The 26,318-nt window shown below is 50.8% G+C and overlaps 1 protein-coding gene across 1 annotated transcript in view; it reads right to left on the reverse strand.

Moving 5' to 3' along the window:
* Positions 1 to 510: 510 nt before the first annotated feature.
* Positions 511 to 26,318, reverse strand: part of plekhd1 (pleckstrin homology domain containing, family D (with coiled-coil domains) member 1) — a 133,052-nt gene continuing 107,244 nt past the window's right edge. The window contains exons 11-13 of the mRNA XM_070877858.1: positions 24,040 to 24,184; positions 11,338 to 11,490; positions 511 to 839 (exon numbers count right to left, since the gene is read on the reverse strand). Coding sequence (XP_070733959.1) covers positions 688 to 839; positions 11,338 to 11,490; positions 24,040 to 24,184 — 450 coding nt within the window. The 3' untranslated portion in view covers positions 511 to 687. The remainder of the gene's footprint in view (positions 840 to 11,337; positions 11,491 to 24,039; positions 24,185 to 26,318) is intronic.

Below are 26,318 nucleotides of genomic sequence, written 5' to 3' on the forward strand. Positions count from 1 at the left end.
TTGAGCTGATTAAAGTGAGGGATGTGGGAATCTAACAGGTCTCCCAATGTCAGCATCGAGCATTCCCTGGGCTGGGAGAGCGCAGGTTAAACGTAGAGTAAAGTTGCCCTCACCCCATCCCCCGCCGCGCTTTGGCCCCGCTATTCAAAGATTAAACCATGGATCCTACACCAGCTGTCCACGAGTTCTCAATATATCTATATTGAATATATTTAAGGTGGAGATAGTCAGATTTTTGAACGATAAGGGGGGGTCAAGGGTTATGGGGAACGGGCGGGGAAGTGGAGTTGAGGTAGAAGATCAGCCATGATCTTATTGAATGGCGGAGCAGGCTCGAGGGGCCGAATGGCCTACTCCTGCTCCTATTTCTTATGTTCTCTGAGCGAGTTGGCTGAACTGGGAAGCAGTTTACACTGTATATAAGAAGTGGGCCGAGACGCAATAACTCATCATGCATGGGCCCCTTTCCAGCCAATGGAGACTTTGATCCAAGCGGCCTGGGGGGGAGGGGAGGGGGCAGGCTGAAAGACCAGAGGTGAAAAGGAATGGTTTGTCTAACCTACTGCGTTAATCTACTCTTGGCCCATTTTATCTATTTACAATGGTTGCGATTGTGAACGGTGGCTAAAGGTGAAGGGTTACGCTGCGTCAAAGCAGAACTTTCTCCCGTCACGCCGCGTGGTCGCATCAGGACTTTGCGGGATCTTTGAGCGTCATGTACTTATAGACGGTCTCGCGGAATCTTCGGTCCCTGCTCAGCTTCCTGGCCGTCTCCTTCAGCTCCTCCATGTTCTCCTCCCCTTCGCCATGGGAGCCAATGAAAGAGTGCGAATTGGTCACTGAAACAAAGCGGCACATTAAAGGTGAGTGAGCCCCAGGGGCCTTTCACCAGCTAATAATCCCACCCACAGCAACCCGGGGCAGAGATTTAACGTCATCGGGAAGGGGAGGTTTAGAGGGGATTTGAGGGGAAATTTCTCCACATAGAGGGTGGTGGGGGTCTGAAACTCACTGCCTGAAAGAGTGGCAGAGGCAGAAACCTCACCACATTTAAAAAAGTACTTGGATGTGCACTGGAAAATGGGATTAGGCTGGATGGCTCTTTGTCGGCTGGCGTGGACATGATGGGCCGAAATGGCCTCCTTCCGTGCTGTAAATTTCTATGATTCTATGATTTACCAAAAAAAAATGCATGCGCAGAAGGCCGTTGCTAGGGAAGCCTTGCCTTCCACATCTCTGGGCTACTGCCCCCCCAAAAAATGCCGAAATCACGATCCCAAAAATGGGCGATGTTCCAGCGATCCTGAAGGCTGAAACATCGCTAAGGCTGGAACTTCGCTAAGGCTGGAACATCGCCCATTTTTTGGGCACCAGCGATCTAAGTGGAAAGTCTAGCCCATATGATTCTATGATTCAAAACTGCAGGTTAATTAGGGCCCGCTTTTTAACTACAACAATTTGCATTTAAATAGCGCCTTTAACAGCATTATATCGAATTTACAGCACAGAAACCAGGCCATTGGGCCCAATGCCGGTGTTTATGCTCCACACGAGCCTCCTCCCATCCTACTTTAGCTCACCCCATCAGCATAATCTTCTATTCCTTTCTCCCTCATGTGTTTATCTAGCCTCCCCTTAAATGCATCGTTGCCTATTCACCTAAACCAGTCCCTGTGGTAGTGAGTTCCACATTCTCACCGCTCGCTGGATAAAGAGGCAATCCTGGAGGGTGGGTAACCCTAGACATGAACCGTCAGCATCTTCCCCATGAGAAGCAGGACGTAGTTACCGGCATGGGCTCGACGGGCCGAATGGTCTCCCGTGCTGTAAGCGTTCGATGATTCTGGTTAGGGGCCCCAATTGCAAATTTATGGAGCACATGGGTGGAGCTTGTGTTGGAAATGCCCCGCCCACATTTTACTGCCGTCCAATCAGGCCAGAGATGTAAACGTTTTTTTAGTCTGTAGAGCGGAAGGAGTGCTCCTCCTCCTCCTAGCTCCATAGAAATACCGGGGGGCCCCAATTAGCCCATCCCCAGCCCCGCCACATGGCCCCTCCCCTCACCTCCGACCCGCTGACATCGGGACCCCACACTTGACGCCTGCCCAATTCAAATGGGACCCGGTGGGGTGGGGGCCCTCAAAATGGCGGTGGTAGGAACGGTCAGCCTTGACCTCGCCTCAGTGGTCACTTGTCTGCTCTCACTCACCTCTGCGTCGTCCTCGAGCATCAGCCGTAGCTCAGTGGACAGCACGGAGTCACAAGGTCGTGGGTTCAAGTCCCGCTCCAGGAACTGGGGGCGCATAATCCAGGCTGACGCCCCACTGCAGTGCTGAGGGAGATGTTAAAGCGAGGTCCCGTCTGCCCTCTCAGGTGGACGTAAAGGATCCCACGCACTGGGGAGTTCTCTCCAGTGTCTTGGCCAATATTTATCCTTCAACCAACATCACTAAAAACAGATGATCTGGTCATTGCGGTTCGTGGGAGCTTGCTATGCACAACTTTTCCTACATTATCACATCGACTACACTTCAAAATCATTTAGTTGGCTGTGAAGCGCTTTGGGCAGTCGTGAGGTCATGAAAAGCGCCGTTTAAATGCACATCTTTCCTTCGTTTAGCATTTTCCCCATGGCACTGGAGTGCTGGTGAGAAGCAGGCTGCAAAAACGATGGCAGTGATGCACCATTGCCATCTGCTGGTGGAAGGGCAGCAAATCAAGGCTTGGGTTTCAGCAGCATCATCGCCATGGCGATATTCCAGGATCAGACCACACTGCAAGGATCAGGCAGTAATGATCAAGAGGAATCTTCGAGCTTACAATTTAAACAAACCTTTGCGGGATGGATGGGCTGGTGGTTAAAGAGGGCACATTGTTATGTTCATCAATGTGGGGAATGGAATACGTTTCCACTCTTTGGTATCTGTGTTAGTATATCGAATTCCTGGGCTGGATACAGCATAGGTTAGCTGAAGGCTTTTTATATAGCCCCTTTCACAACCACCGGATGTCTTGAAGTGCTTTACAGCTAATGAAGTACTTTTGGAGTGTAGTCACTGTTGTAATGTGCAAAATGCAGCAGCCAATTTGCACACAGCAAGCTCCCCACGAACAGCAATGTGATAATGACCAGATAATCTGTTTTTGTGATATTGGTTGAAGGATAAATATTGGCCAGGACACCAGGGATAATTCTCCTGCTCTTCTTTGAAATAGTGCCATGGGATCTTTTACATCCACCTGAGGGGGCAGATAGGGCCTTGGTTTAATGTCTCATCCGAAAGACAGCACCTCCAACAGTGCAGCACTCCCTCAGCACTGCACTGGAGTATCAGCCGAGATTTTTATGCTCAAGTTCCAGGAGTGGGACTTGGACCCACAACCTTCTGACTCAGAGGCGAGAGTGCTAGCCACTGAGCCACAGCTGACACCTAGTACCATGTCCTACACCAGCCGAATGTTGAGTGAGCTTGTTAGTTCAACATAACCACAGGTGCATCTTGAAGTAAAGGCTTTCCTCCAAAATCGTTTTGTGCAGGTACCTCGCACCATCAGAAAACAACATCAACAACCTGTATTTATATAGCACCTTTAACGTCGTAAAACATCCCAAGGTGCTTCACTGTAGTGTTGTCTCACAAAAATTGTCACTGAGCCACAGAAGGAGATACTAGGACAGGTGAGGTAGGTTTTAAGTAGGATCTTAAAGGAGGAGAGAGAGATAGAGAGATTTAGAGAGGGAGTTCCAGAGCTGAGGGCCCAGGCAGCAGAAGGCACGGCCACCGATGGTGTGGCTAAGGAAGGGGGGTGTGCAAGAGGCCTGAATTGGAGGAGCGCAGAGATCTGGGAGGGTTGCAGGGCTGGAGTGGACTCTTCTTCAAAACCGAAAGAGGCAGACAGGATTGTAATTAATACAACCAGGAAAAAGTGAATGGGCAAAATTTATAAAAAGACAGACCCAGCGATGAATGAATCATGAGTGGATCGATGTGATCATGTGACAGATAGAAACATTAAGGCAGTAAAGAGACAAAGGGAGTGTACAGAGACCAGGGAGAGCTTCAGTGCAAAAGGGAGAAGGAAAACCTTGTAAATGAAGAAGAGGCTCCCAGCTGGACCCAATTCCAGGTCTTAGAAATTCCGTTTCACATTAGGTAGAACGCTCAGCACAGAAACAAGCCATTTGGCCCAACAGGTCCCAACCTACTCCATCCCACCCCATCAGTACATCCCTCTATTCCTTTCTCTCTCATGTGTTTATGAAGCTCCCCCTTAAATGCCTCTCTGCTATTTGCCTCAACCACTGGAACGTAACATAAGAATTAGGAGCAGGAGTTGGCCATTCGGCCCCTCGAACCTACTCCATCATTCAATGAGTTCATGGCTGATCCTCTACCTCAACTCCACTTTCCTGCACTATCCCCATATCCCTTGATTTCCTCAATATCCAAAAATCTATCAATCTCTGTCTTGAATATAATCAAAGACTGAGCCTCCACAGACCTCTGGGGTAGAGAATTCCAAAGATTCACCACCCTCTGAGTGAAGAAGTTTCTCTTCATCTCAGTCCAAAACGGCGAACCCCTTATTCTGAGACTGTGACCCCTGGTTCTAGACTCCCCAGCCAGAGGAAACATCCTCCCTGCATCTACCCTGTCAAGTCCTGTAAGAATGTTGTCAATGAAATCACTTCTCATTCGTCTAAACGTCTTATGGTAGTGAATTCCACTCTGTGGGTAAAGAAGTTGCTCCTGAATTCCCTATCAGATTTATTAGTGACTATCTTATATTTATGGCCCCTAGTGTTGGATTCCCCCACAATTGCAAAAATCTTGTCTACGTGTTACAACCCCTTCAGTAGACTGAGACAGCACAGGAGCCTATTTGGCCCAGCGAGCCTGTGCTGCTCTTCAAACAAACGCATTGAATGTTGTGGTAATCGGGAGAGGCATGTTGAAGTTGCTGAACAATCAAAGTTTTTTTATTCTTTCTTTACGTGTCTCTGCAACCAATGATCCTTCAGGTTACCAAATACATTTACATTCACACAACTCATTTTGATGTGTCTCCAGCAAATGAACAAAGCCTTGTTTCTTAGAGTCAGTTCATTAGTGGAAAGACGTTCTGTCATCAGATGCGTATTCCCATCTAACTCCTCAGGGGATGGAGGTGGGAGGGTAATGGGAGGGTTGCTGGCCTAAGGACCCAACCCACATTGTCTTCCGATGACGCAGTGTTAATGTTGTGGTGACTGGGGTTGCTGGCTCCACATTCACCAGGGGTGGTCACCACCAGTGCCAAGGACCCAGCACGAAGCTCCGAGATATCAAACTCTTTCAAATCTTGTCCAAAGAGGAAGGCCAATGTGTGGGAGAGCTGGCAGCGATGAGACGTTGAGCCGTGAGTTCCTCGGCATCACATTCGGTTGTGTCCCGAGCTGGCAGCGGCCGTCCGTTGATGCAGATTACGACCAGTCGCAGGTGAGGTGAGATACGACGGTTTCTTCGTCCGCTACCGCGGAGATGATGAGCATGTGGGCGGCGCTCCGCTGCAGGTTATCGGGCTCACAACCCAGGAGCTTCGCACCGCGGCAGCTGTAGAAACACGCCATCGCGCACCGAGCACCCGCGGTTCCCTTCCCCGCCACGGTCGGTCAGAATTTTTGTAGCCGGTGTTCTCGGGGTCCACCCGTTGGCGGGCGAAAGTCCGCAGGCGGGGAGGTTGGGTTTGAAAGGATGTCCGCTCCGCCAAGGCTGGACCCCAGGAGCCTGCTGTGACGGTCCGGTCCCACTTCCTGATCCCACTCTGCCTCTCCACCGTTCCCGGCTCAGGCCTCCGCTGCCTTCCTCACGGATTGAGACCTGCCACAGACTGAGGGAAAGAAAGATGGCGACTGGCAGTGACGTCCAACAGAAGAGGCCCAGCGGTCTCTATTCAGCAAACACATTTATCCCAACCTGAGGCTGCGGGGCGGGGAGAAGGGACAGCGCTCAGAGCTATCGAGCAGACAATCCCCACCCACAGAACACTACGCTGCTGGGGGTTCCACAACAGCAGCACTCCAAGGGTGAGTGTGAACTGGGGGGGGGGGGTAGTCAGTGTGAACTGGGACAGAGTGAGTGTGAGCTGGGGGGGAGTGAGTGTGAACTGGGACCGAGTGAGTGTGAACTGGGAGAGAGTGAGTGTGAACTAGGGGAGAGAGTGCGTGTGAACTCGGGGACAGAGTGAGTGTGAACTCGGGGAGAGAGTGCGTGTGAACTCGGGGACAGAGTGAGTGTGAACTCGGGGACAGAGTGAGTGTGAACTCGGGGACAGAGTGAGTGTGAGCTGGGGGATAGAGCAAATATGAACTGGGAGGAGAGTGTGAACTGGGGGAGAGAGTGAGTGTGAACTAGGGGAGCGAGTGAGTGTGAACTGGGGAGAGTGTGTATGAGCTGGGAGAGAGTGAGTGTGAGCCAGGGGAGAGAGTGAATGTGAGCCAGGGGAGAGAGTGAGTGTGAGCTGGGAGAGAGTGAGTGTGAGCTGGGGGTAGTGAGTGTGAACTGGGGGGAGAGTGAGTGTGAACTGGAGGAGAGAGTGAGTGTGAACTGGGGTAGTGAGTGTGAACTGGGGGTAGTGAGTGTGAACTGGGGGGTAGAGTGAGTGTGAACTGGATGAGAGAGTGGGTGTGAACTGGGGGGATGAATATGAATTGGGGGAGAGAGTGAGTGTGAGCTGGGGGGAGGGTGAGTGTGAACTGGGGGAGAGTGAGTGTGAACTGGGGGAGAGAGTGAGTGTGAGCTGGGGGGAGAGTGAGTGTGAGCTGGGGGGAGAGTGAGTGTGAGCTGGGGGGGTGAGTGAGTGAGCTGGGGGGGTGCGTGTGAACTGGGGAGAGTGAGTGTGAGCTGGGAGAGAGTGAATGTGAGCTGGTGGGGTAAGTGAGTGAGCTGGGGGGGTAGAAAGTGTGAGCTGGGGGGGCGGTGAGTGTGAGCTGGGGGGGTGAGTGGGTGTGAGCTGGGGGGGCGAGTGAGTGAGCTGGGAGAGAGAGTGAGTGTGAGCTGGGAGAGAGAGTGGGTGTAAGCTGGGAGAGAGAGTGAGTGTGAGCTGGGAGAGAGAGAGTGAGTGTGAGCTGGGGGGGGTGAGTAAGTGAGCTGGGAGAGAGAGTGAGTGTGAGCTGGGAGAGAGAGTGGGTGTAAGCTGGGAGAGAGAGTGAGTGTGAGCTGGGAGAGAGTGAGTGTGAGCTGGGGGTAGTGAGTGTGAACTGGGGGGAGAGTGAGTGTGAACTGGAGGAGAGAGTGAGTGTGAACTGGGGGTAGTGAGTGTGAACTGGGGGTAGTGAGTGTGAACTGGGGGGTAGAGTGAGTGTGAACTGGATGAGAGAGTGGGTGTGAACTGGGGGGATGAATATGAATTGGGGGAGAGAGTGAGTGTGAGCTGGGGGGAGGGTGAGTGTGAACTGGGGGAGAGTGAGTGTGAACTGGGGGAGAGAGTGAGTGTGAACTGGGGGAGAGAGTGAGTGTGAGCTGGGGGGAGAGTGAGTGTGAGCTGGGGGGAGAGTGAGTGTGAGCTGGGGGGGTGAGTGAGTGAGCTGGGGGGGTGCGTGTGAACTGGGGAGAGTGAGTGTGAGCTGGGAGAGAGAGTGAATGTGAGCTGGTGGGGTAAGTGAGTGAGCTGGGGGGGTAGAAAGTGTGAGCTGGGGGGGCGGTGAGTGTGAGCTGGGGGGGTGAGTGGGTGTGAGCTGGGGGGGCGAGTGAGTGAGCTGGGAGAGAGAGTGAGTGTGAGCTGGGAGAGAGAGTGGGTGTAAGCTGGGAGAGAGAGTGAGTGTGAGCTGGGAGAGAGAGAGTGAGTGTGAGCTGGGGGGGGTGAGTGAGTGAGCTGGGAGAGAGAGTGTGAGCTGGGAGAGAGAGTGGGTGTAAGCTGGGAGAGAGAGTGAGTGTGAGCTGGGAGAGAGTGAGTGTGAGCTGGGGGTAGTGAGTGTGAACTGGGGGGAGAGTGAGTGTGAACTGGAGGAGAGAGTGAGTGAACTGGGGGTAGTGAGTGTGAACTGGGGGTAGTGAGTGTGAACTGGGGGGTAGAGTGAGTGTGAACTGGATGAGAGAGTGGGTGTGAACTGGGGGGATGAATATGAATTGGGGGAGAGAGTGAGTGTGAGCTGGGGGGAGGGTGAGTGTGAACTGGGACCGAGTGAGTGTGAACTGGGAGAGAGTGAGTGTGAACTAGGGGAGGGAGTGCGTGTGAACTCGGGGACAGAGTGAGTGTGAACGCGGGGAGAGAGTGCGTGTGAACTCGGGGACAGAGTGAGTGTGAACTCGGGGAGAGAGTGAGTGTGAGCTGGGGGATAGAGCAAATATGAACTGGGAGGAGAGTGTGAACTGGGGGAGAGAGTGAGTGTGAACTAGGGGAGAGAGTGAGTGTGAACCAGGGGAGTGAGTGAGTGTAAACTGGGGAGAGTGTGTATGAGCTGGGAGAGAGTGAGTGTGAGCCAGGGGAGAGAGTGAATTTGAGCCAGGGGAGAGAGTGAGTGTGAACTGGGGGAGAGAGAGAGTGTGAGCTGGGAGAGAGTGAGTGTGAGCTGGGGGTAGTGAGTGTGAACTGGGGGGAGAGTGAGTGTGAACTGGAGGAGAGAGTGAGTGTGAACTGGGGGTAGTGAGTGTGAACTGGGGGTAGTGAGTGTGAACTGGGGGGTAGAGTGAGTGTGAACTGGATGAGAGAGTGGGTGTGAACTGGGGGGATGAATATGAATTGGGGGAGAGAGTGAGTGTGAGCTGGGGGGAGGGTGAGTGTGAACTGGGGGAGAGTGAGTGTGAACTGGGGGAGAGAGTGAGTGTGAGCTGGGGGGAGAGTGAGTGTGAGCTGGGGGGAGAGTGAGTGTGAGCTGGGGGGGTGAGTGAGTGAGCTGGGGGGGTGCGTGTGAACTGGGGAGAGTGAGTGTGAGCTGGGAGAGAGAGTGAATGTGAGCTGGTGGGGTAAGTGAGTGAGCTGGGGGGGTAGAGAGTGTGAGCTGGGGGGGCGGTGAGTGTGAGCTGGGGGGGTGAGTGAGTGTGAGCTGGGGGGGGCGAGTGAGTGAGCTGGGAGAGAGAGTGAGTGTGAGCTGGGAGAGAGAGTGGGTGTAAGCTGGGAGAGAGAGAGTGTGAGCTGGGAGAGAGAGTGAGTGTGAGCTGGGGGGGGTGAGTGAGTGAGCTGGGAGAGAGAGTGAGTGTGAGCTGGGAGAGAGAGTGGGTGTAAGCTGGGAGAGAGAGTGAGTGTGAGCTGGGAGAGAGAGTGAGTGTGAGCTGGGGGGGTGAGTGAGTGAGCTGGGAGAGAGAGTGAGTGTGAGCTGGGAGAGAGAGTGGGTGTAAGCTGGGAGAGAGAGTGAGTGTGAGCTGGGAGAGAGAGTGAGTGTGAGCTTGGAGAGAGAGTGAGTGTGAGCTTGGAGAGAGTGAGTGTGAGCTGGTTAGAGTGTGAGTGTGGCAGCCATTGAGTGGGGGGATTGAAACCAATCGTTTCAGGGTCAGGTTTAATACTAAGCAGGCTCATCTCCGCCAAGGGCTGGGATTTCTCCGGCAGGATTTGCCCCGTGATCTCCCACACGTTGGACGCTACTTTGGCACCGCCCTTAGCTCAGGTTATGACAAGCCCTTGCCTCGTCACCTTTCCAGTGTGACCAAATGTCACGGGCCTACATTCAGGCTCAGATTTTTGTGGCTTGGCATTTTTTTCCGTCTGAGGGCTTGTGCCAAGTTTTCCTGAAGCATTTTTCCCACTTTCTGCCCGTTTTCCATTTTAGGTGATATACAAGTGACAGAAAACACTATCGCACATCGTCAGACAGACTAGGACCCCCGTCATCCCATTCTGTCAATTGTTACTGATGGACCTCCAGCTGCGGGGATCGGGAAGCCAGGAATTTCAGGGACTTTTCATCAACAATGTTAGCAGGAGAGAGCGCCTTAAGCATCTTGAGGTGCTTCACAGGAGCGTTGTCAAACAAAACTGGGCACCAAGCAAAAGAAGGAGAAGTTGGACAGATGACCAAAAGCTTGGTTCAAGAGGCAGGTCTTAAGGAGGATATTAAAAGGGGAGAGAGAGGCGGGGAGGTTTAGGCAGGAAGTTCCAGAGATTGGGGCCTAGGCAACAGAAGGCACGGCCACCAATGGTTGAGTGATTATAGTCAGCGATGCTCAAGAGGGCAGAATTAGAGGAGCACGGACATCTTGGGGGGTTGTGAGTTCGAGCCGATTACAGAGATAGGGAGTGGCGAGGACATGGAGGGATTTGAAAACAAGGATGAGAATTTTGAAATCGAGATGTTGCTTAACCAGAAGCCAATGTAGGTCAGCGAGCACAGTGGGTGATGGGTGAGCGAGACTTGTTGCGAGTTAGGTCACGGGTGCCGAGTTTTGGATCACCTCTATTTTACGTAGGGTAGAATGTGGGAGGCTAGCCAGAAGTGCGTTCGAATAGTCAAGCCTAGAGGTAACAAAGGCATGGATGAGGGATTCAGTAGTTCAACAGATTCACAAATCATTAAAAGTACCAACACAGGTTAACAAAGCCACAAAAAGTGCAAAAAAGAGGGATAGAATTGAAAAGTAGAGAAGTTATGATAAACCTGTATAGAACCTTGGTTAGACCACACTTGGAGCACTGTGTACAGTTCTCGTCGCTGTATTATAGAGAGAATATACAAGGATGATACAGACTGAGAGGTTATAGAACAGAGAAGGTTGAGGGGTGATCTGATTGAGGGTGTTAAGGGTTTGATAGGTTCGACGTAGAGAAGATGTTCATCAGCTTGTGAAGCCTTCCACTGATGCACTTTATTTCCCAAGGGAAGTGCGTGAAGATACAAACCAGCGACTAAGTTGTCCTGTCGGACTGTGAATCAGAATGTGAATCCTTCCACTACTGTGTGCTGTTCTCCGAGGGACGAGTGCAAAGAGGAAGAACTGAAGAGAAACCAGGTTGGTTTTGCAATCACTGCCGCACCTTGCGGGTGAGGTAGGAGCCAGTCTCCCTATCCTGCTCCTGCACGGACACCAGGAGAGCTGGGAGATGGTCCCTGGGATGTGGTGTGTGGGGTGGGGGGGGTGGGCAAAAGAGAGAAATCATAAAAGGAAATGACCTCCTCCTCACTGAATCACCCTGCCCGAGGGGGTGCGCAGGACAGGGGGACAGGAGGTAGAGAATAATTTCACCCAGCAACATGTTCCCTTCCTCTCCACCCAAGTCATTGGTATTAAAATAAGATGGTCAATGCTTCGTGATGTTACAATGCAGCCTTTCCCACACCCCCTCCCCTCTTCCCTAACCCACTGGGATTGCAGCACCAGGCAGCACATCGAATGGGGGCCTCGTGCAGCATCGAACGACACTCACCGAAAGAGTTCCAAACAGCGGTGGACTTCCTGCGGCGAAACCTGCAGCTCTTTATCCTGCGGGCAGCGGCCCGTTGCACGTACACCGAGTTCTTCATGATGACAGGGAGGTTGGCGTCAATCTCGGCGTTCCTGATGCACTCCTCGAAGAACTCTGCGGGAAGAGAAACGTCAAGCGAGAAATCGGGAACGTCCGCGGGAGAGTGGGAATAAGGCTAATCTCGGCAGCGGGAAAACATTCGCGGCTCAGGCTGTTCGAATTTTGATCGCCCACTTTAGGATCAGCTCCCACCCCCCCCCCCCCCCGCACCCCCACTCCCCCTCCCCACACCACCTCAGTCATTCAATGTGTACATATCAGCAGAACATTCAGTCCCTCCCGCCGGCTCCATTAGGGAGCGCTGCACTGTCGGAGGTGCCGTTTTTCGGATGAGATGTTAAACTGAGGCCCCGTCTGCTCCCTCAGGTGGATGCAAAAGATCCCATGGCACTATTTCAAAGAAGAGCAGGGGAGTTATCCCTGGTGTCCTGGCCAATATTTATCCCTCAATCCACATAACAAAAACAGATTATCTGGTCATTATCACATTGCTGTTTGTGGGAACTTGCTGTGCGCAAATTGGGTGCTGCGTTTCCCACATTACAACAGTGACTACACCTCAAACTTCATTGGCTGTAAAGCGCTTTGAGATGTCCAGTGGTCGTGAAAGGTGCTATATAAATGCAAGTCTTTATTTCTTTTCATTAGATCAATCCTGATCAGTACCGTAACTCCATTTACCCACCTTGGTTCCATAACCCTCAACACCCTTACCCAACAAAATCGATCAAACTCAGTTTTGACATTTTCAATTGATCCCCAGACTCAACAGCTTTTAAGAGAGAGAGCGATCCAGATTTGCATTACCCTTTTTGTGAAGAAGTGCTTGCTGACAGCCTGGCTCTAATTGTGAGGTTATGCCCCTTGTTCTGGGTTCCCCCACCAAACAAAATAGTTTCTCCCTGGCTACCCGACCAAATCCTTTCATCTTCTTAAACACCTCGATTAGATCTCACCAAAATCTTCTGCACTTGAGGGAATACAAGCCTAGTCTGTGCAACCTGCCCTCATAATGTCACCCTTTTAGCCCGGGTATAATTCTGGTGAATCGGCAGTGCACCCCCTCCATGGCCAATGGATCGTTCCTCAGGTGTAGCGGCCAGAAAGTAGTTTGAAAAAAATTATTATTGCTCAGTGCTGCTTAGAAACCGAGTTCGTTTCACGGAGAACTGTGAGCACTTCAGCAAGTGTGGTCGCTGGTGCGATTTGTTACACTAACTGGGCTGGATTGTCGGGTGGAGGCTCATTAGGACGCTAATGGCAGCGGCTCGATAAAATTTGTGCCGGCAAATGGTTTGTGACGGCGGCCAAGCAATTGTGCTGTTGCACCCTGAGTATGGGGCGGAGCTCGAGGGGAGGTTTCACGCCGCTCTTAGGTACGCTCGGCCGGCTGAGCATGGCAAGATCCCGAGCTAAAGAGCCGGCCTCAGGGCGAACTAAGGGAGGCCTCTTGGGGAAAAATAATCACCAAAAATCACCAAAAACATTCCCGGTATGTTACTGACCCCAAATAAAGTTAAATCGCAAAAAAAATAAAAACAATCGCACTGACCTCATTCCTTCCCCCACTGCCGCCGGGACAGCTCTGCTCGCCCGCTTTCCCAGGCGGGGGGCTACGGGGGGAGGGTTACAGGGTCAGCACAAAGCTCATTTTGAGAGTGGGACGATACCGGGGGCGTTGCACACCGGCGTTGTTATATATGTAAACCTGTAAATACCATGTCTAACCGCCAGAGGGTTTATCCCCTGGAGTCCCAAGGGATCTCACAATCCCTTGGGAGCACCTGTATATAAGGAGGCCTCACAGGCAAGAGAGGCACTCTGAGATCTGTAATAAAGGACTATGGTCACACTTACTTTGAGCTTGCAGTATCTAGTCTGACTCTTTATCCAAGACATAACAACTGGTGACGAGATACAGATAACAAACCCCAATGCAACAATGCAGAGAACAGTGGGCATGCTGGAGAACTTTTCAGAGGGAGATGATTGGGAAACCTTCGTGGAGTGACTTGACCAATACTTCATGGCCAACGAGCTGGAAGGTGAAGCAAACGCTGCCAAATGAAGGGCGATCCTCCTCACCGTTTGTGGGGCATCAACGTGCTGATGAAAAACCTGCTCGCTCCAGCAAAACCCACAGACAAGTCATACGATGAGTTGTGCACACTGGTCCGGGAGCATCTAAACCCGAAGGAAAGCGTATTGATGGCACGGTATCGGTTCTACATGTACAAGAGGTCTGAAGGCCAGGAAGTGGCGAGCTATGTCGCCGAGCTAAGGCGCCGTGCAGGACATTGCGAATTTGAAGGACACTTGGACCATATGCTCAGGGGCTTCTTTGTACTTGGCATTGAAGTAATACTTCGCAAACTTTTGACTGTAGAGACCCCAACCTTGAGTAAAGCCATAGCGATAGCCCAGGCGTTTATCTCCACCAGTGACAATACCAAACAAATTTCCCAGCACACTAGTGCTGCTGTAAGTACTGTGAACAAAGTAACGTTGTTTTCGAATCGAAATGTACAGGGCAGGACTTACATGCCTGCAGCTGCACGTCCGCAAATGACTCAGAGTCCACCATCAAGGGTGGTAAATACAGGGCAATTAACACCTTGTTGGCGCTGCGGGGGTGATTATCGATTCCATTCATGCCACTTCAAAGGATACATTTGCAAGTGCTGTGGAACAATGGGACACCTCCAACGTATGTGCAGGCGAGCTGCAAACCCTGCAAACCACCATGTTGCAGAGGAGGACAGATCCACGGTGGATCATCACGAACCAGAGCCTCAGACCGAGGTGGCAGAGGTATATGGGGTGCACACATTTACCACAAAGTGTCCCCCGATAATGCTGAAGATTGAATTAAATGGGCTCCCGGTGTCCATGGAGCTGGATACGGGTGCAAGCCAGTCCATAATGAACAAAAAGACTTCCAATAAGTTGTGGTACAACAAGGCTTCAAGGCCAGTCCTGACTCCCATTCATACCAAACTTAGAACGTACACAAAGGAACTGATTCCCGTAATCGGCAGTGCTACTGTAAAGGTCTCCTACGATGGAGCAGTGCATGATTTACCACTCTGGGTGGTACCGGGCGATGGCCCCACGATGTTCGGCAGGAGCTAGCTGGGAAAGATACGGTGGAACTGGGACGACGTCCGAGCGCTTTCGTCCGTCGATGACACTTCATGTGCCCAGGTCCTAAGCAAGTTCCCCTCACTGTTCGAACCAGGCATCGGGAAGTTCCAAGGAGCAAAGGTGCAGGTCCATTTGATTCCGGGGGCGCGACCCATCCATCACAAGGTGGGAGAGGTACCTTACATGATGAGAGAGGGTGGAGATCGAGCTGGGCAGGCTGCAACGAGAGGGCATTATTTCGCCGATCGAATTCAATGAGTGGGCCAGTCCATTTGTTCCAGTCCTCAAGGGAGACGGCACCGTCAGAATCTGTGGTGATTACAAAGTAACTATCAATCGTTTCTCGCTGCAGGATCAATACCCGCTACCAAAGGCAGATGACCTATTTGCGACGCTGGCGGGGGGAAAATGTTCACAAAGCTGGACTTGACCTCACCTACATAACGCAGGAGCTGGAGGAATCTTCGAAAGGCCTCACCTGCATCAACACGCACAAAGGTCTTTTCATTTACAACAGATGCCCATTTGGGATTCAATCAGCCGCGGCGATATTCCAGAGGAACATGGAAAGCTTGCTGAAGTTGGTCCCGCGCACCGTGGTCTTCCAGGACGACATCTTGGTTACAGGTCGGGACACCGTCGAGAACCTGCAGAACCTGGAGGGGGTTCTTAGTCTGCTTACTCATGTGGGGCTCAGGCTAAAACGCTCGAAGTGCGTTTTCCTGGTGCCTGAAGTGGAGTTCCTGGGGAGAAGAATCGCGGCGGATGGCATCAGGCCGACCGATTCGAAGACGGAGGCAATCGAGAATGCACCGAGACCACAGAACGTGACGGAGTTGCAGTCGTTTCTCGGACTCCTGAACTATTTTGGTTACTTCTTAGCGGTCTTAGCACATTGTTAGAACCACTGCACTCTTTACTGTGTAAGGGAGATGAATGGGTATGGGGTAAAAGCCAAGAAAATGGCTTTGAGAAAGCCAGGAAGCTGTTATGGTCAAACAAATTGCTTGTGTTGTATGATCCATGTAAACATTTGGTACTAGCATGTGATGCGTCGTAGTACAGGGTTGGGTGTGTATTGCAACAAGCTAATGAATTTCGGAAATTGCAACCAGTTGCTTATGCATCCAGAAGTCTGTCTAAGGCCGAGAGGGCCTACAGTATGATCGAAAAAGAAGCGTTAGCACGTGTTTATGGGATAAAGAAAATACATCAATATCTGTTCGGGCTCAAATTTGAATTGGAAACCGACCATAAGCCACTTATATCCCTCTTTTCTGAAAATAAGGGGATAAATACGAATGCATCGGCCCATATCCAGAGATGGGCGCTCACGTTGTCCGCATACAACTATGCCATCTGCCATAGGCCAGGCACAGAAAACTATGCCGATGCTCTCAGTGGACTGCCATTGCCCACCACGTGGGTGGAGATGGCACAACCCACAGATTTAGTTATAGTAATGGAAGCATTCGAGATTGAACAATCACCTGTTACCGCCCGACAGATTAGAACCTGGACAAGCCAGGACCCCTTACTGTCCTTAGTAAAAAAACTGTGTGCTCCACAGGAGTTGGTCTCGTGTCCCGTTAGAGATGCAGCAAGAAATAAAGCCATACCAGCGGCGCAAAGATGAAATGTCTATACAGGCAGACTGCCTCCATGGGGCAATCGGGTAGTTGTGCCAAAAAAGGGCAGGGACACTTTCATTAGTGATCTCCACAGTACCCACCCAGGCATTGCAATGATGAAAGCGATAGCCTGATCCCACGTGTGGTGGCCCGGTATCGACGCAGACATAGAGTCCTGTGTGCACAAATGTAACACATGTTCACAGTTAAGCAATGCACCCAGGGAGGTACCACTAAGTTTATGGTCTTGGCCCTCCAAACCGTGGTCTAGGGTTCATGTCGACTATGCAGGCCCATTCTTGGGAAAAATGTTTTTAATGGTTGTAGATGCGTACTCCAAATGGATTGAATGTGTGATAATGTCGGTAAGCACGTCCACTGCCACCATTGAAAGCCTACGGGCCATGTTTGCCATGCACGGCCTGCCTGATGTCCTTGTAAGTGACAATGAGCCGTGCTTTACCAGTGCCGAATTCAAGAAATTCATGACCCGCAATGGGGTCAAACATGTCATGTCTGCCCCGTTTAAGCCAGCGTCCAACGGTCAGGCAGAACGAGCAGTTCAAACAATCAAGCAGAGCTTGAAAAGGGTAACTGAAGGCTTATCTCGAGTCCTGCTTAGTTACCGCACAAGACCCCACTCACTCACTGGGGTCCCTCCCGCTGAACTGCTCATGAAAAGGGCACTTAAAACAAGGCCCTCGTTAGTCCACCCTGATCTACACAAACAGATAGAGAGCAGGCGGCTTCAACAGAATACATATCATGATCGCGCAAATGTGTCATGTGAAATTGAAGTGATTGATCCTGTATTTGTGTTGGACTATGGACAAGGTCCCAAGTGGCTTTCTGCCACTGTTTTGGCCAAAGAGGGGAGTAGGGTGTTTGTGGTCAAACTCGCAAATGGACTCACCTACAGAAAACACTTGGACCAAACCAAACTCAGATTTATGGACTATCCAGAACAACCCACAATAGACTCCACTTTTTCGACACTGCAACACACACACAAGTGGCAACCGACCCAGCGGTTGACCACGAAGCAGAACCCATCACCCGCAGCAGCCCAGCAGGACTCACCACACCCAGCAGCCCTGCAAGGCCAGCTGTGCAGCAGTCCAGCGAGGGCCCAACAAACGACTCACTAAAACCAGCATTTGCACCGAGACGATCAACCAGGGAAAGGAAGGCCCCAGATCGACTCACATTGTAAATAGTTACACTATTGAGTTTTGGGCGGGGGGGGTGTTGTTATGTATGTAAACCTGTAATTACCATGTCTAACCACCAGAGGGCTCATCCCCTGGAGTCCCAAGAGATCCCACAATCCCTTGGGAGCCCCTGTATATAAGGAGGTCTCACAGGCTGGAGAGGCACTCTGAGATCTGCAATAAAGGACTACGGTCACACCTTACTTTGAGCTTGCAGTATCTAGTTTGATTCTTTATCCAAGACATAACAGGGGCCACGCTCCCGAGCGGTATTGCTCAGCGTCACCGCAAAACCGGCACCACATTTCCTGGCGAGGCGCTGGAAGCTGGCCGTCCGGTGGTAACTGTTTCCAGACCCTCCTGGGCACTGACCGACACTGAGCTTCCTCACAATAGGAATCCCCCCCCCACTGTACCTCTCCACTGTACCCCCACTGTAGCCCCCCACTGTACCATACCCACTGTACCACCCCCTGTACCACCCCACTGTACCATACCCACTGTACCCCCCCCCACTGTAGCCCCCCACTGTACCTCCTCCATTGTACCCCCCCACTGTATCATACCCACTGTACCATCCCCACTGTACCCCCACTGTACCTCCCCACTATATCCCCACTGTACCCCCCCACTGTACCCCCCACTGTACACCCCCCATCCCCCCCCCACTGTATCCCCCCCCCCAACTGTATCTCTCGCACACTTTCCCCCCCCGCCCATTGTACTGCCCCTGCCCACTGAACCCCTGCAGCGTCAACTGAACCAAATGTGATGTGGCAGTGTGGCTCGATTGGCAGCACCATCGCCTCAGAGACAAGTGCTTTCATGGTCTGTAACTCATCGCACCTCAGTGAAGTGCCTTGGGACGTTTCTCTACGTTGAAAGGTACTATATAAATACAAGTTATTGTTGCCAGTTTGCAGTGAGTTACTTCTGTGCTTTACTGAACCATGGCCTGTGCAGTACACCTTGTAATGTGTGAACCTGTGAGTGTGCTCACTGGTTTGTAGAGCTGTTGCATTGTGTGTGGCTTAGCTAGTCACGTGATGTTCACAAGACTCAATAAAACCCCAGCCAGTTGGGTTCGGGGGATCCACGCGGAAGCACCACCTCAATTTTAAAATTCTCATACTTGCTTTTCAAATCCCTCCCTGGCCTCGCTCCTCCCTATCTCCGTAACCTCCACCAGCCCCACAACCCCCCCTCGAACTCTGCGTCCCTCCCATTCTGGCCCCTTGTACATCCCCCACTCCCTTTGCCCCACCATTGGCGGCCATGCCTTCAGTTGCCTAGACCTCTCCACCTCTCTCCTATATCTACTTTAAGATGCTCCTTACTCTTACCTCTCTGACCAAGCTTTTGATCTTCTGTCCTAATATCTCCTTGTGTGACTCATAGTCAAATGCTGTTTTATACCATCCTGTATTGGGCCGTGGAACATTTTACTACATTAAAGGTGCTTAATTCGTAGGTCCAGTGTGGCTTACACATCTGCTGGGTTTCCAGCTTTGAATTCTGCTGATCCTCCCCAGGCTATATGCAAAGAGTTGGGCTTTTTTAAGAAAGACTTGCATTTATATAGCGCCTTTCACAACCTCCAGATGTCCCAAAGTGCTTTAGCACATTGGAAGAGTTGTAATGCAGGAAATGTGGCAGCCAATTTGCGCACAGCAAGCTCCCGCAAACAGCACCAGATAATCTGTTTTGTAATCATGTTGATTAAGGAATAAATATTGGCCAGGACACCAGGGATAACTCCCCTGCGATTCTTCCAGTAGTGCCATGGGATCTTGGTTAGACCACACTTGGAGTACTGCATACAGTTCTGGTCGCCATATTATGAAAAGGATGTAGAGGCACTGGAGAGGCTGCAGAGAAGATTTACAAGGATGATAGCAGAATGCGAGGGTATACATATCAGAAAAGGATGAACAGGTTGGGTCTCTTTTCTCTTGAAAAAAGAAGGCTGAGAGGTGACCTAACAGAGGTCTTTAAAATGATGAAAGGTTTTGATAAAGTGGATACAAAGAGAATGTTTCCACTTGTGGGGAAGGGCATAACTAGAGGCCATCAATATAAGATCGTCACCAAGAAACCCAATAGGGAATTCAGAAGAAACTTCTCAACCCAGAGAGTGGTGAGAATGTGGAACTCGCTACCACAGGAGTGGTTGAAGTGAATAGTGTAGATGCATTTAAGGGGAGTCTGGACAAGCATATGAGGGAGAAGGGAATTGCCATGTATGTACTTTTGGGATCACTAGCCACTAGATGGCATCGCTGTTGGAGGCCATTGGGCTGCACGCACGTTTGGGCCTTAATAAAGCAGAGCCAAGGTCATACCTCTTGGAGATAAACGGTACTCAGTCTAACAGTTATTGCATACACAACATTTGGTGACGAAGCAACAAGAACCTTTGCATGCAAAAATGAGCACAATTAGATTGGAGCGAGTTTTGGAAGGAGAAGATTGGGCAGACTTTGTGAGCCATTTGAGCCAGTTCTTCGTGGCCAACAAAATGGAGGAAATCGGCGACGCAGATCGGCACCGGGCGATGTTCCTCACGGTTTGCAGTCCAAAATTTATGGTCTGATAAAGAATCTACTCCTGTCTGTGAGTCCAACAGAGAAGACGTATGAAGAATTGTGTACACTGGTACAGGACCACCTTGAGTCAGACGAAAGCATCATCATCTCGAGATACAGATTTTACACTCACGTTCGCTCAGGGGGCCAGAATGCGGCGGAATTCGTTGCCGACCTGAGACGTCTAGCGGGACCGTATAAGTTTGGGGCTGTGTTGGCAGATATGCTGCGGGAGTTCTTTGTAATTGGCATCAACCACGAGGTGATACTGCATAAACTACTGGCGGTGGAGCCGTTGGACTTGAACAGGACCATCACGATCGCTCAGTCATGCATGACAATGGATAGAAGTCTAAAGCAGATATTAGTGAAAAATTGAAACTCGGCAAGTACTGTAAATATGATTGATTCTGCGTTCGGCAGAGTTGCACATGGCAGGGCCTACCCGACTGCGAACGCGAAACCTGTGGCTGCCCAAAGTCTGCCAGCCGGAATGCATCCGATTTCTCCGCATTGGTGTTGTGGAGGAAATTACCGGCACCAGCAGTGCCGATTTAAGCAATATAGTTGCAAAGGCTGTCTGAGAGTGGGGCATCTCTAGCGCAAGTGTCCGCAGATGAGCAAGTGTGCTGCGACACACCACGTGGAGGATGATGTCAGACTAGCGCGGATCCTGATACGCAATCCGAGATACCAGAGGAGGAAGTGTATGGACTGTACTCGTTCCTAACTAAGAGCAAACCGATAATGATCAACGTGAAATTTAATGGGGTGCCGGTATCGATGGAACTGGACACGGGGGCAAGTCAATCGATAATGAGCCAGAAGGCATTCGACAAGCTGTGGGATACTAAGGCTGTGAGGCCCAGGCTGCGCACGTACACCAAAGAACTCATAATAGTGATTGACAGTGCCACAATTAAAGTGTCGTATGATGGTACGGTTCATGAGTTACCGCTATGGATTGTGCCAGGCAATGGCCCAACGCTGTTTGGCAGGAACTGGCTTGAAAAAATCAGATGCGATTGAAATGACATCAAGGCATTGTCATCAGAGAAAGATACATGTGCCCAAGTACTGAGCAAGTTCCCCTCGTTGCTCAAACCAGGCATCGGCAACTTCACGGGAGCCAAGGTGCAGATCTACGTGGACTCGGATGCAAGACCCGTCCATCATAAAGCTCGGGCAGTTCCGTATATGATGAGGGAGAAGATCGAAATCAAACTGGACAGACTCCAGCGTGAAGGGATGATATCACCGGTTGAATTTAATGAATGGGCCAGCCCCATTGTTCCTGTGCTGAAAAGTGATGACAGTCAGAATCTGTGGAGACTATAAGGCTGGAGACTACGATCAACAGGGTTTCGAAACAGGATCAGTACTCATTACCGAAGGCTGATGACTTGTTTGCAATGCTAGCCAGGGGAAGTCGTTCACCAAACTGGACTTGACGTCGGCCTACATGACACAGGAGCTGGTCGAGACGTCGAAGAGACTTACGTGCACTAACACGCATAAAGGACTGTTTATTTATCACAGGTGCCCTTTTGGAATTCGCTCGGCTGCAGCACTATTCAAGAGGAACATGGAGAATCTACCGAAGTCCGTTCCTAGAATGGTCGTGTTCCAAGATGACATCCTGATCACAGGTCATGACTCCGAGGAACATCTGAACAACCTGGAAGAGGTTCTACATCATCTGGACAAAGTGGGACTCAGACTGAAACGCTCGAAGTGCATCTTCATGGCACCAGAGGTCAAATTTCTGGGGAGGAAAATTGCTGCTGACGGCATCAGGCCCACGGACACGAAAACCAAAGCCATCAAGAATACACCCAAGCCACAGAATGTGATGGAGCTGCATTCGTTCCTGGGTCTACTCAACTACTTTGGTAACTTCCTACTTAAATTGAGCACCTTATTAGAACCACTGCACATGCTGCTAAGAAAAGGCGACAACTGGGTGTGAGGTGCATCTCAAGTCAGAGCTTTTGAGAAAGCCACTAATCTGCTTTGCTCTAACAAGCTGCTGGTACACTATGACCCATGTAAACGTTTAGTATTGGCCTGTGGTGCTTCATCATATGGAATTGGTTGCGTACTCCAACAAGCTAATGAGTCGGGTAAACTTCAACTAGTCGCGTATGCTTCAAAAAGTTTGTCTAAAGTGGAAAGAGCCTATAGCATGGTAGAGAAAGAAGCACTAGCCTGTGTGTATGGGGTTAAAAAGATGTTTAGTCTTCGATTTGAACTGGAGACAGATCACAAGCTGCTCATTTCACTGTTCTTCGAAACCAAAGGTATCAATACCAATGCTTCATCCCACATCTAGAGGTGGGCGCTGACATTATCCGCTTATGATTATGTCATTTGCCATAGACCTGGCATCGAGAATTGTGCCAATGCTTTGAGCCATCTACCGTTGCCCACACCAGAGGTGGAAACGCCACAACCGGCGGACCTATTGTTAGTTATGGATGCTTTTGAGAGTGACCCCTGTCACGGCTCAACACATTAAGACCTGGACCAGCCAGGACCCTATTTTATCAGTGGTGAAGAGTTGCATCCTCAAAGGTGATTGGTCTGCCATACCCAAGCAAATGTGCGAGGAGACCAAACCTTGTATTCGTCGCAAAGACGAACTGTCTATTCAGTCGGGTTGTATACTGTGGGCCAATCATGTTGTTATGCCCAAGAAAGGGAGAGAGAAATTTGTACGTGAGCTACATAGCACACATCCCGGCATTGTAATGATGAAAGCCATTGCCAGGTCTCATATATGGTGGCCGGGAATTGGCTCTGAGCTGGAATCATGTGCGCATCAGTGCAACACTTGCATGCAGCTCAGCAAAGCACCAGCGGAATCGTCGCTAAGTCTGTGGTCGTGGCCGTCCAAATCATGGTCCAGGATCCACATGGACTTTGCAGGTCCCTTCCTGGGGAAGATGATTTTAGTTGTGGTGGATGCATATTCGAAGTGGATAGAGTGTATAATCATGTCATCCAGCACATCCACAGCTACCATTGAGAATCTCAGTGTCATGTTCGCGACACGTGGTCTGCCTGACATGGTTGTTAGCGACGACGGATCGTGCTTCACCAGTCAGGAGTTTCAAGAGTTCATGAAACTCAATGGTATCAAACATGTAAGATCAGCACCGTTCAAACCTGCATCCAATGGACAAGCAGAACGTACTGTCCAAATCATAAAGCAGAGTATGAAGTGAGTAACCCAAGGGTCACTGCAGATCTGCCTGTCATGCATACTGCTGAGTTACAGGACAAGACCACACTCGCTTACCGGGGACTTGCCTGCTGAACCAATGGAGAAGAGAGGTCTTAAGACCAAGCTATCTCTTGTACACCCTGACTTGAATAATCATGTTGAATATAGAAGACAAAGTCAGCAAGGGTATCAAGATCGCGCAGCCATGCCATTTCTGTAAATGATCCTGTATATGTTCTGAATTATGGTCAGGGTCCCAAGTGGATCGCTGGTACTGTCATGGCCAAGGAGGGCAACAGAGTATTTATTGTCAAGCTCAAAAATGGGCAAACATGCAGGAAACATATGGATCAGACAAAGCTGTGGTACAGACGAACCGGAACAGTCGGAGGAAGAGACCTCTTGGAGTTAAACAATACTCAGTCTAATAGTTATTGCATACACAACAGGAATAGAGGGTTCTACTGATAGATTTAGATGAGGAAAGACAGGAGGAGGCTCGAGTGGAGCATAAACACCGGAATGGACTGGTTGGGCCGAATGGCCTGTTTCTATGCCGTATATCATATGTAATCTTATGTAATGTAATCTTTCACACCCACCTGAGAGAGCAGATGGGGCCTCAGTTTAATATCTCATCCGAAAGACGGTACCTCCGACAGTGCAGCTCTCCCTCAGCACTGGGAGTGCCAGCCCAGATTATGTGCTCAAGTCCCTGAAGCCACAACCTTCTGACTCAGAGATGAGTGTCTGACACTGTGTCGCTGCACGTTGGGACACCCCTGACTGTAACCGCCGTCACTTACTTCTCAGCTCGCCCACGTCTCCTTTCATCATCTCGTTCTTCTCAATCGTGCGCTCGTTGGAGTTGAGGCCCTGCTCCAGCCGCAGTAAGGCTTCCTCCGCTTCCTGCAGCCTCCGCTCCAGCTCCGCTCGAGACTTAATCTCCTCCTAGCACAAGGAACAAGGTTCAACTTCAGTAAGAAAGAGCTGTGAAGAACCAGCCTGCAGGTCCCGAAGACGCAGTAAAGTATATGGACGCCCTGGGGATCCAATCTGTGCGTAGCAGTCTGGGGAAGCAGTCACATATACACACAGTCTGTCTTATACAAGTGCAATATATATTCTGCAACTTGTAATTTCGGTTTTATAGCCCACTCTATACTAGGGGGAGAAATTCAGTCGCACTTCAGTTGGGGAGGTAAATATTGCGCCGGCAAATGGTTTGTGTCTGCCGCCGCAATCGCCATCAGCTGGGCCCAGAGTTTGGAGCGGGGCGCTAAGGGAGACATTGCACATCTCTTTTAGGGCGCTCGGCTGGCTGAGCAAGGGAAAATCCCGAACTAAAGAGCCGGCCTCGAAGCGCCATAACAGAGGCCTAGGGGGAAAAAAACACCAAAAATATTTCCAATCCATAGCTCACGCCACCACAACATAAATCGCAAAAAAAATGTTTCTTAAAACCAATCACACTTACCTGAGGTGGGCATGACTTACCTCACTGCGGCCACTGCAGCTCAGACCGCCCGCTCCCACAGGCGTTCCCACCAGGGGGCGCTACGGGTCGGGCGGTAACCAGAAATCGAGCCGGTGTTGCAACCAGGGGCAGTGTCCCGGGCAGTAATGCTCCACGCCCTGTCGATACCGGCACCGAATGTCCCGGCGGGGCACTGGACGCTGGCCTTCCGAGCGCAAGTGCTTTCTGCCGCCATTGACGCCACGAGGGGCAGCAAAAGGCTGAATTTCCAGCCCAAGGATTTTCTCCTATTCTGATGATCCGGTTCCACGTTCTGTTGACATTTCAGAGGAGGTAGATCTTCTTCTACCTCCTCTGGCCTATTTCAGCACCACTCACAATACTTGGGTCAGCCAGGTTTTGCTCACAGAGCAGTCCTTTGTACTTTTCCATCTGATCACTAATGGCTCACTCACACCTTTTGTCCACCTCATTCTGCAATTTCTCAGTTGCCTCCACTGACTGTCTTGTTTTCAATGCACCATTGATCGTGACCAATTCACGCAGAATTCCTGAACCCATTGCTATAAATGAGAAACAGCAAAGGGTCCTGAGACTAATTTCTGGGACACTTCTCTCAATGCTCCTTCCCCTCCCCAGCCCAACACGCTGCCTCTAATTACTTGTTAACCTCATAGAATCATTGAAACTGTTGTGTATCTGTAAAGCATGCACTCCCATGTTCTGCCACCAGGGAGCTCATCCCCTGAAGTCCCAAGGGATCCCAGCATCCCTTGGGAGCACTGTATATAAGCTGGCCCCTAAGGCCTGTTCCTCACTCTGGAGTGTCTTATTAAAGAGTGAGGTCACTGTTACTTTAACCTCCCTGTGTGCAGCCTCATCCGTGTTAGGAACACAATAACTGGCGATGAGTATACAAATCCAATGCAAAGATGCAGCAGACTGTGGGCATCCTGGAGAAGTTCTTGGACGGTGAGGACTGGGAAGCCTATGTCGAACGGCTAGACCAGTACTTTGTAGCCAACGAGCTGGACGGAGGAGTAAGCGCTGCAAAAAGGAGAGCGGTCCCCCTCACAGTCTGCGGGGCACCGACCTACAGCCTCATGAAGAATCTTCTGGCTCCAGTGAAACCCACAGATAAGTCATATGAGGAGCTGTGTACACTGGTTCGTGAGCATCTTAACCTGAGGGAGAGCGTGCTGATGGCGAGGTATCGGTTCTACACGTGCCAGCGATCTGAAGGTCAGGAAATGGCGAGCTAAGTCGCCGAGCTAAGGCGACTTGCAGGACAATGTGAGTTTGATGGCTACCTAGAGCAAATGTTCAGACTTTTTTGTACTGGCCACGAGACCATCCTACGAAAACTTTTGACTGTAGAGACACCGACCCTCAGTAAGGCCATTGCGATAGCACAGGCTTTTATGTCCACCAGTGATAACACCAAACAAATCTCTCAGCACACAAGTGCTAGCAATGTTCATAAATTAACTGGAACTGTGTTTGCAAGCAGAAATGTACAGGGAAGGACCCACGAGTCTGCAACTGCCAGCAGGCCTCAGGTGACCCAGATGACTCAGAGTCCCCAACAAAGGATGAATGCAAGGCAAT

This window comes from Pristiophorus japonicus, chromosome 4, assembly GCF_044704955.1.
Source record: "Pristiophorus japonicus isolate sPriJap1 chromosome 4, sPriJap1.hap1, whole genome shotgun sequence".
Lineage (NCBI taxonomy): Eukaryota > Metazoa > Chordata > Chondrichthyes > Pristiophoridae > Pristiophorus > Pristiophorus japonicus.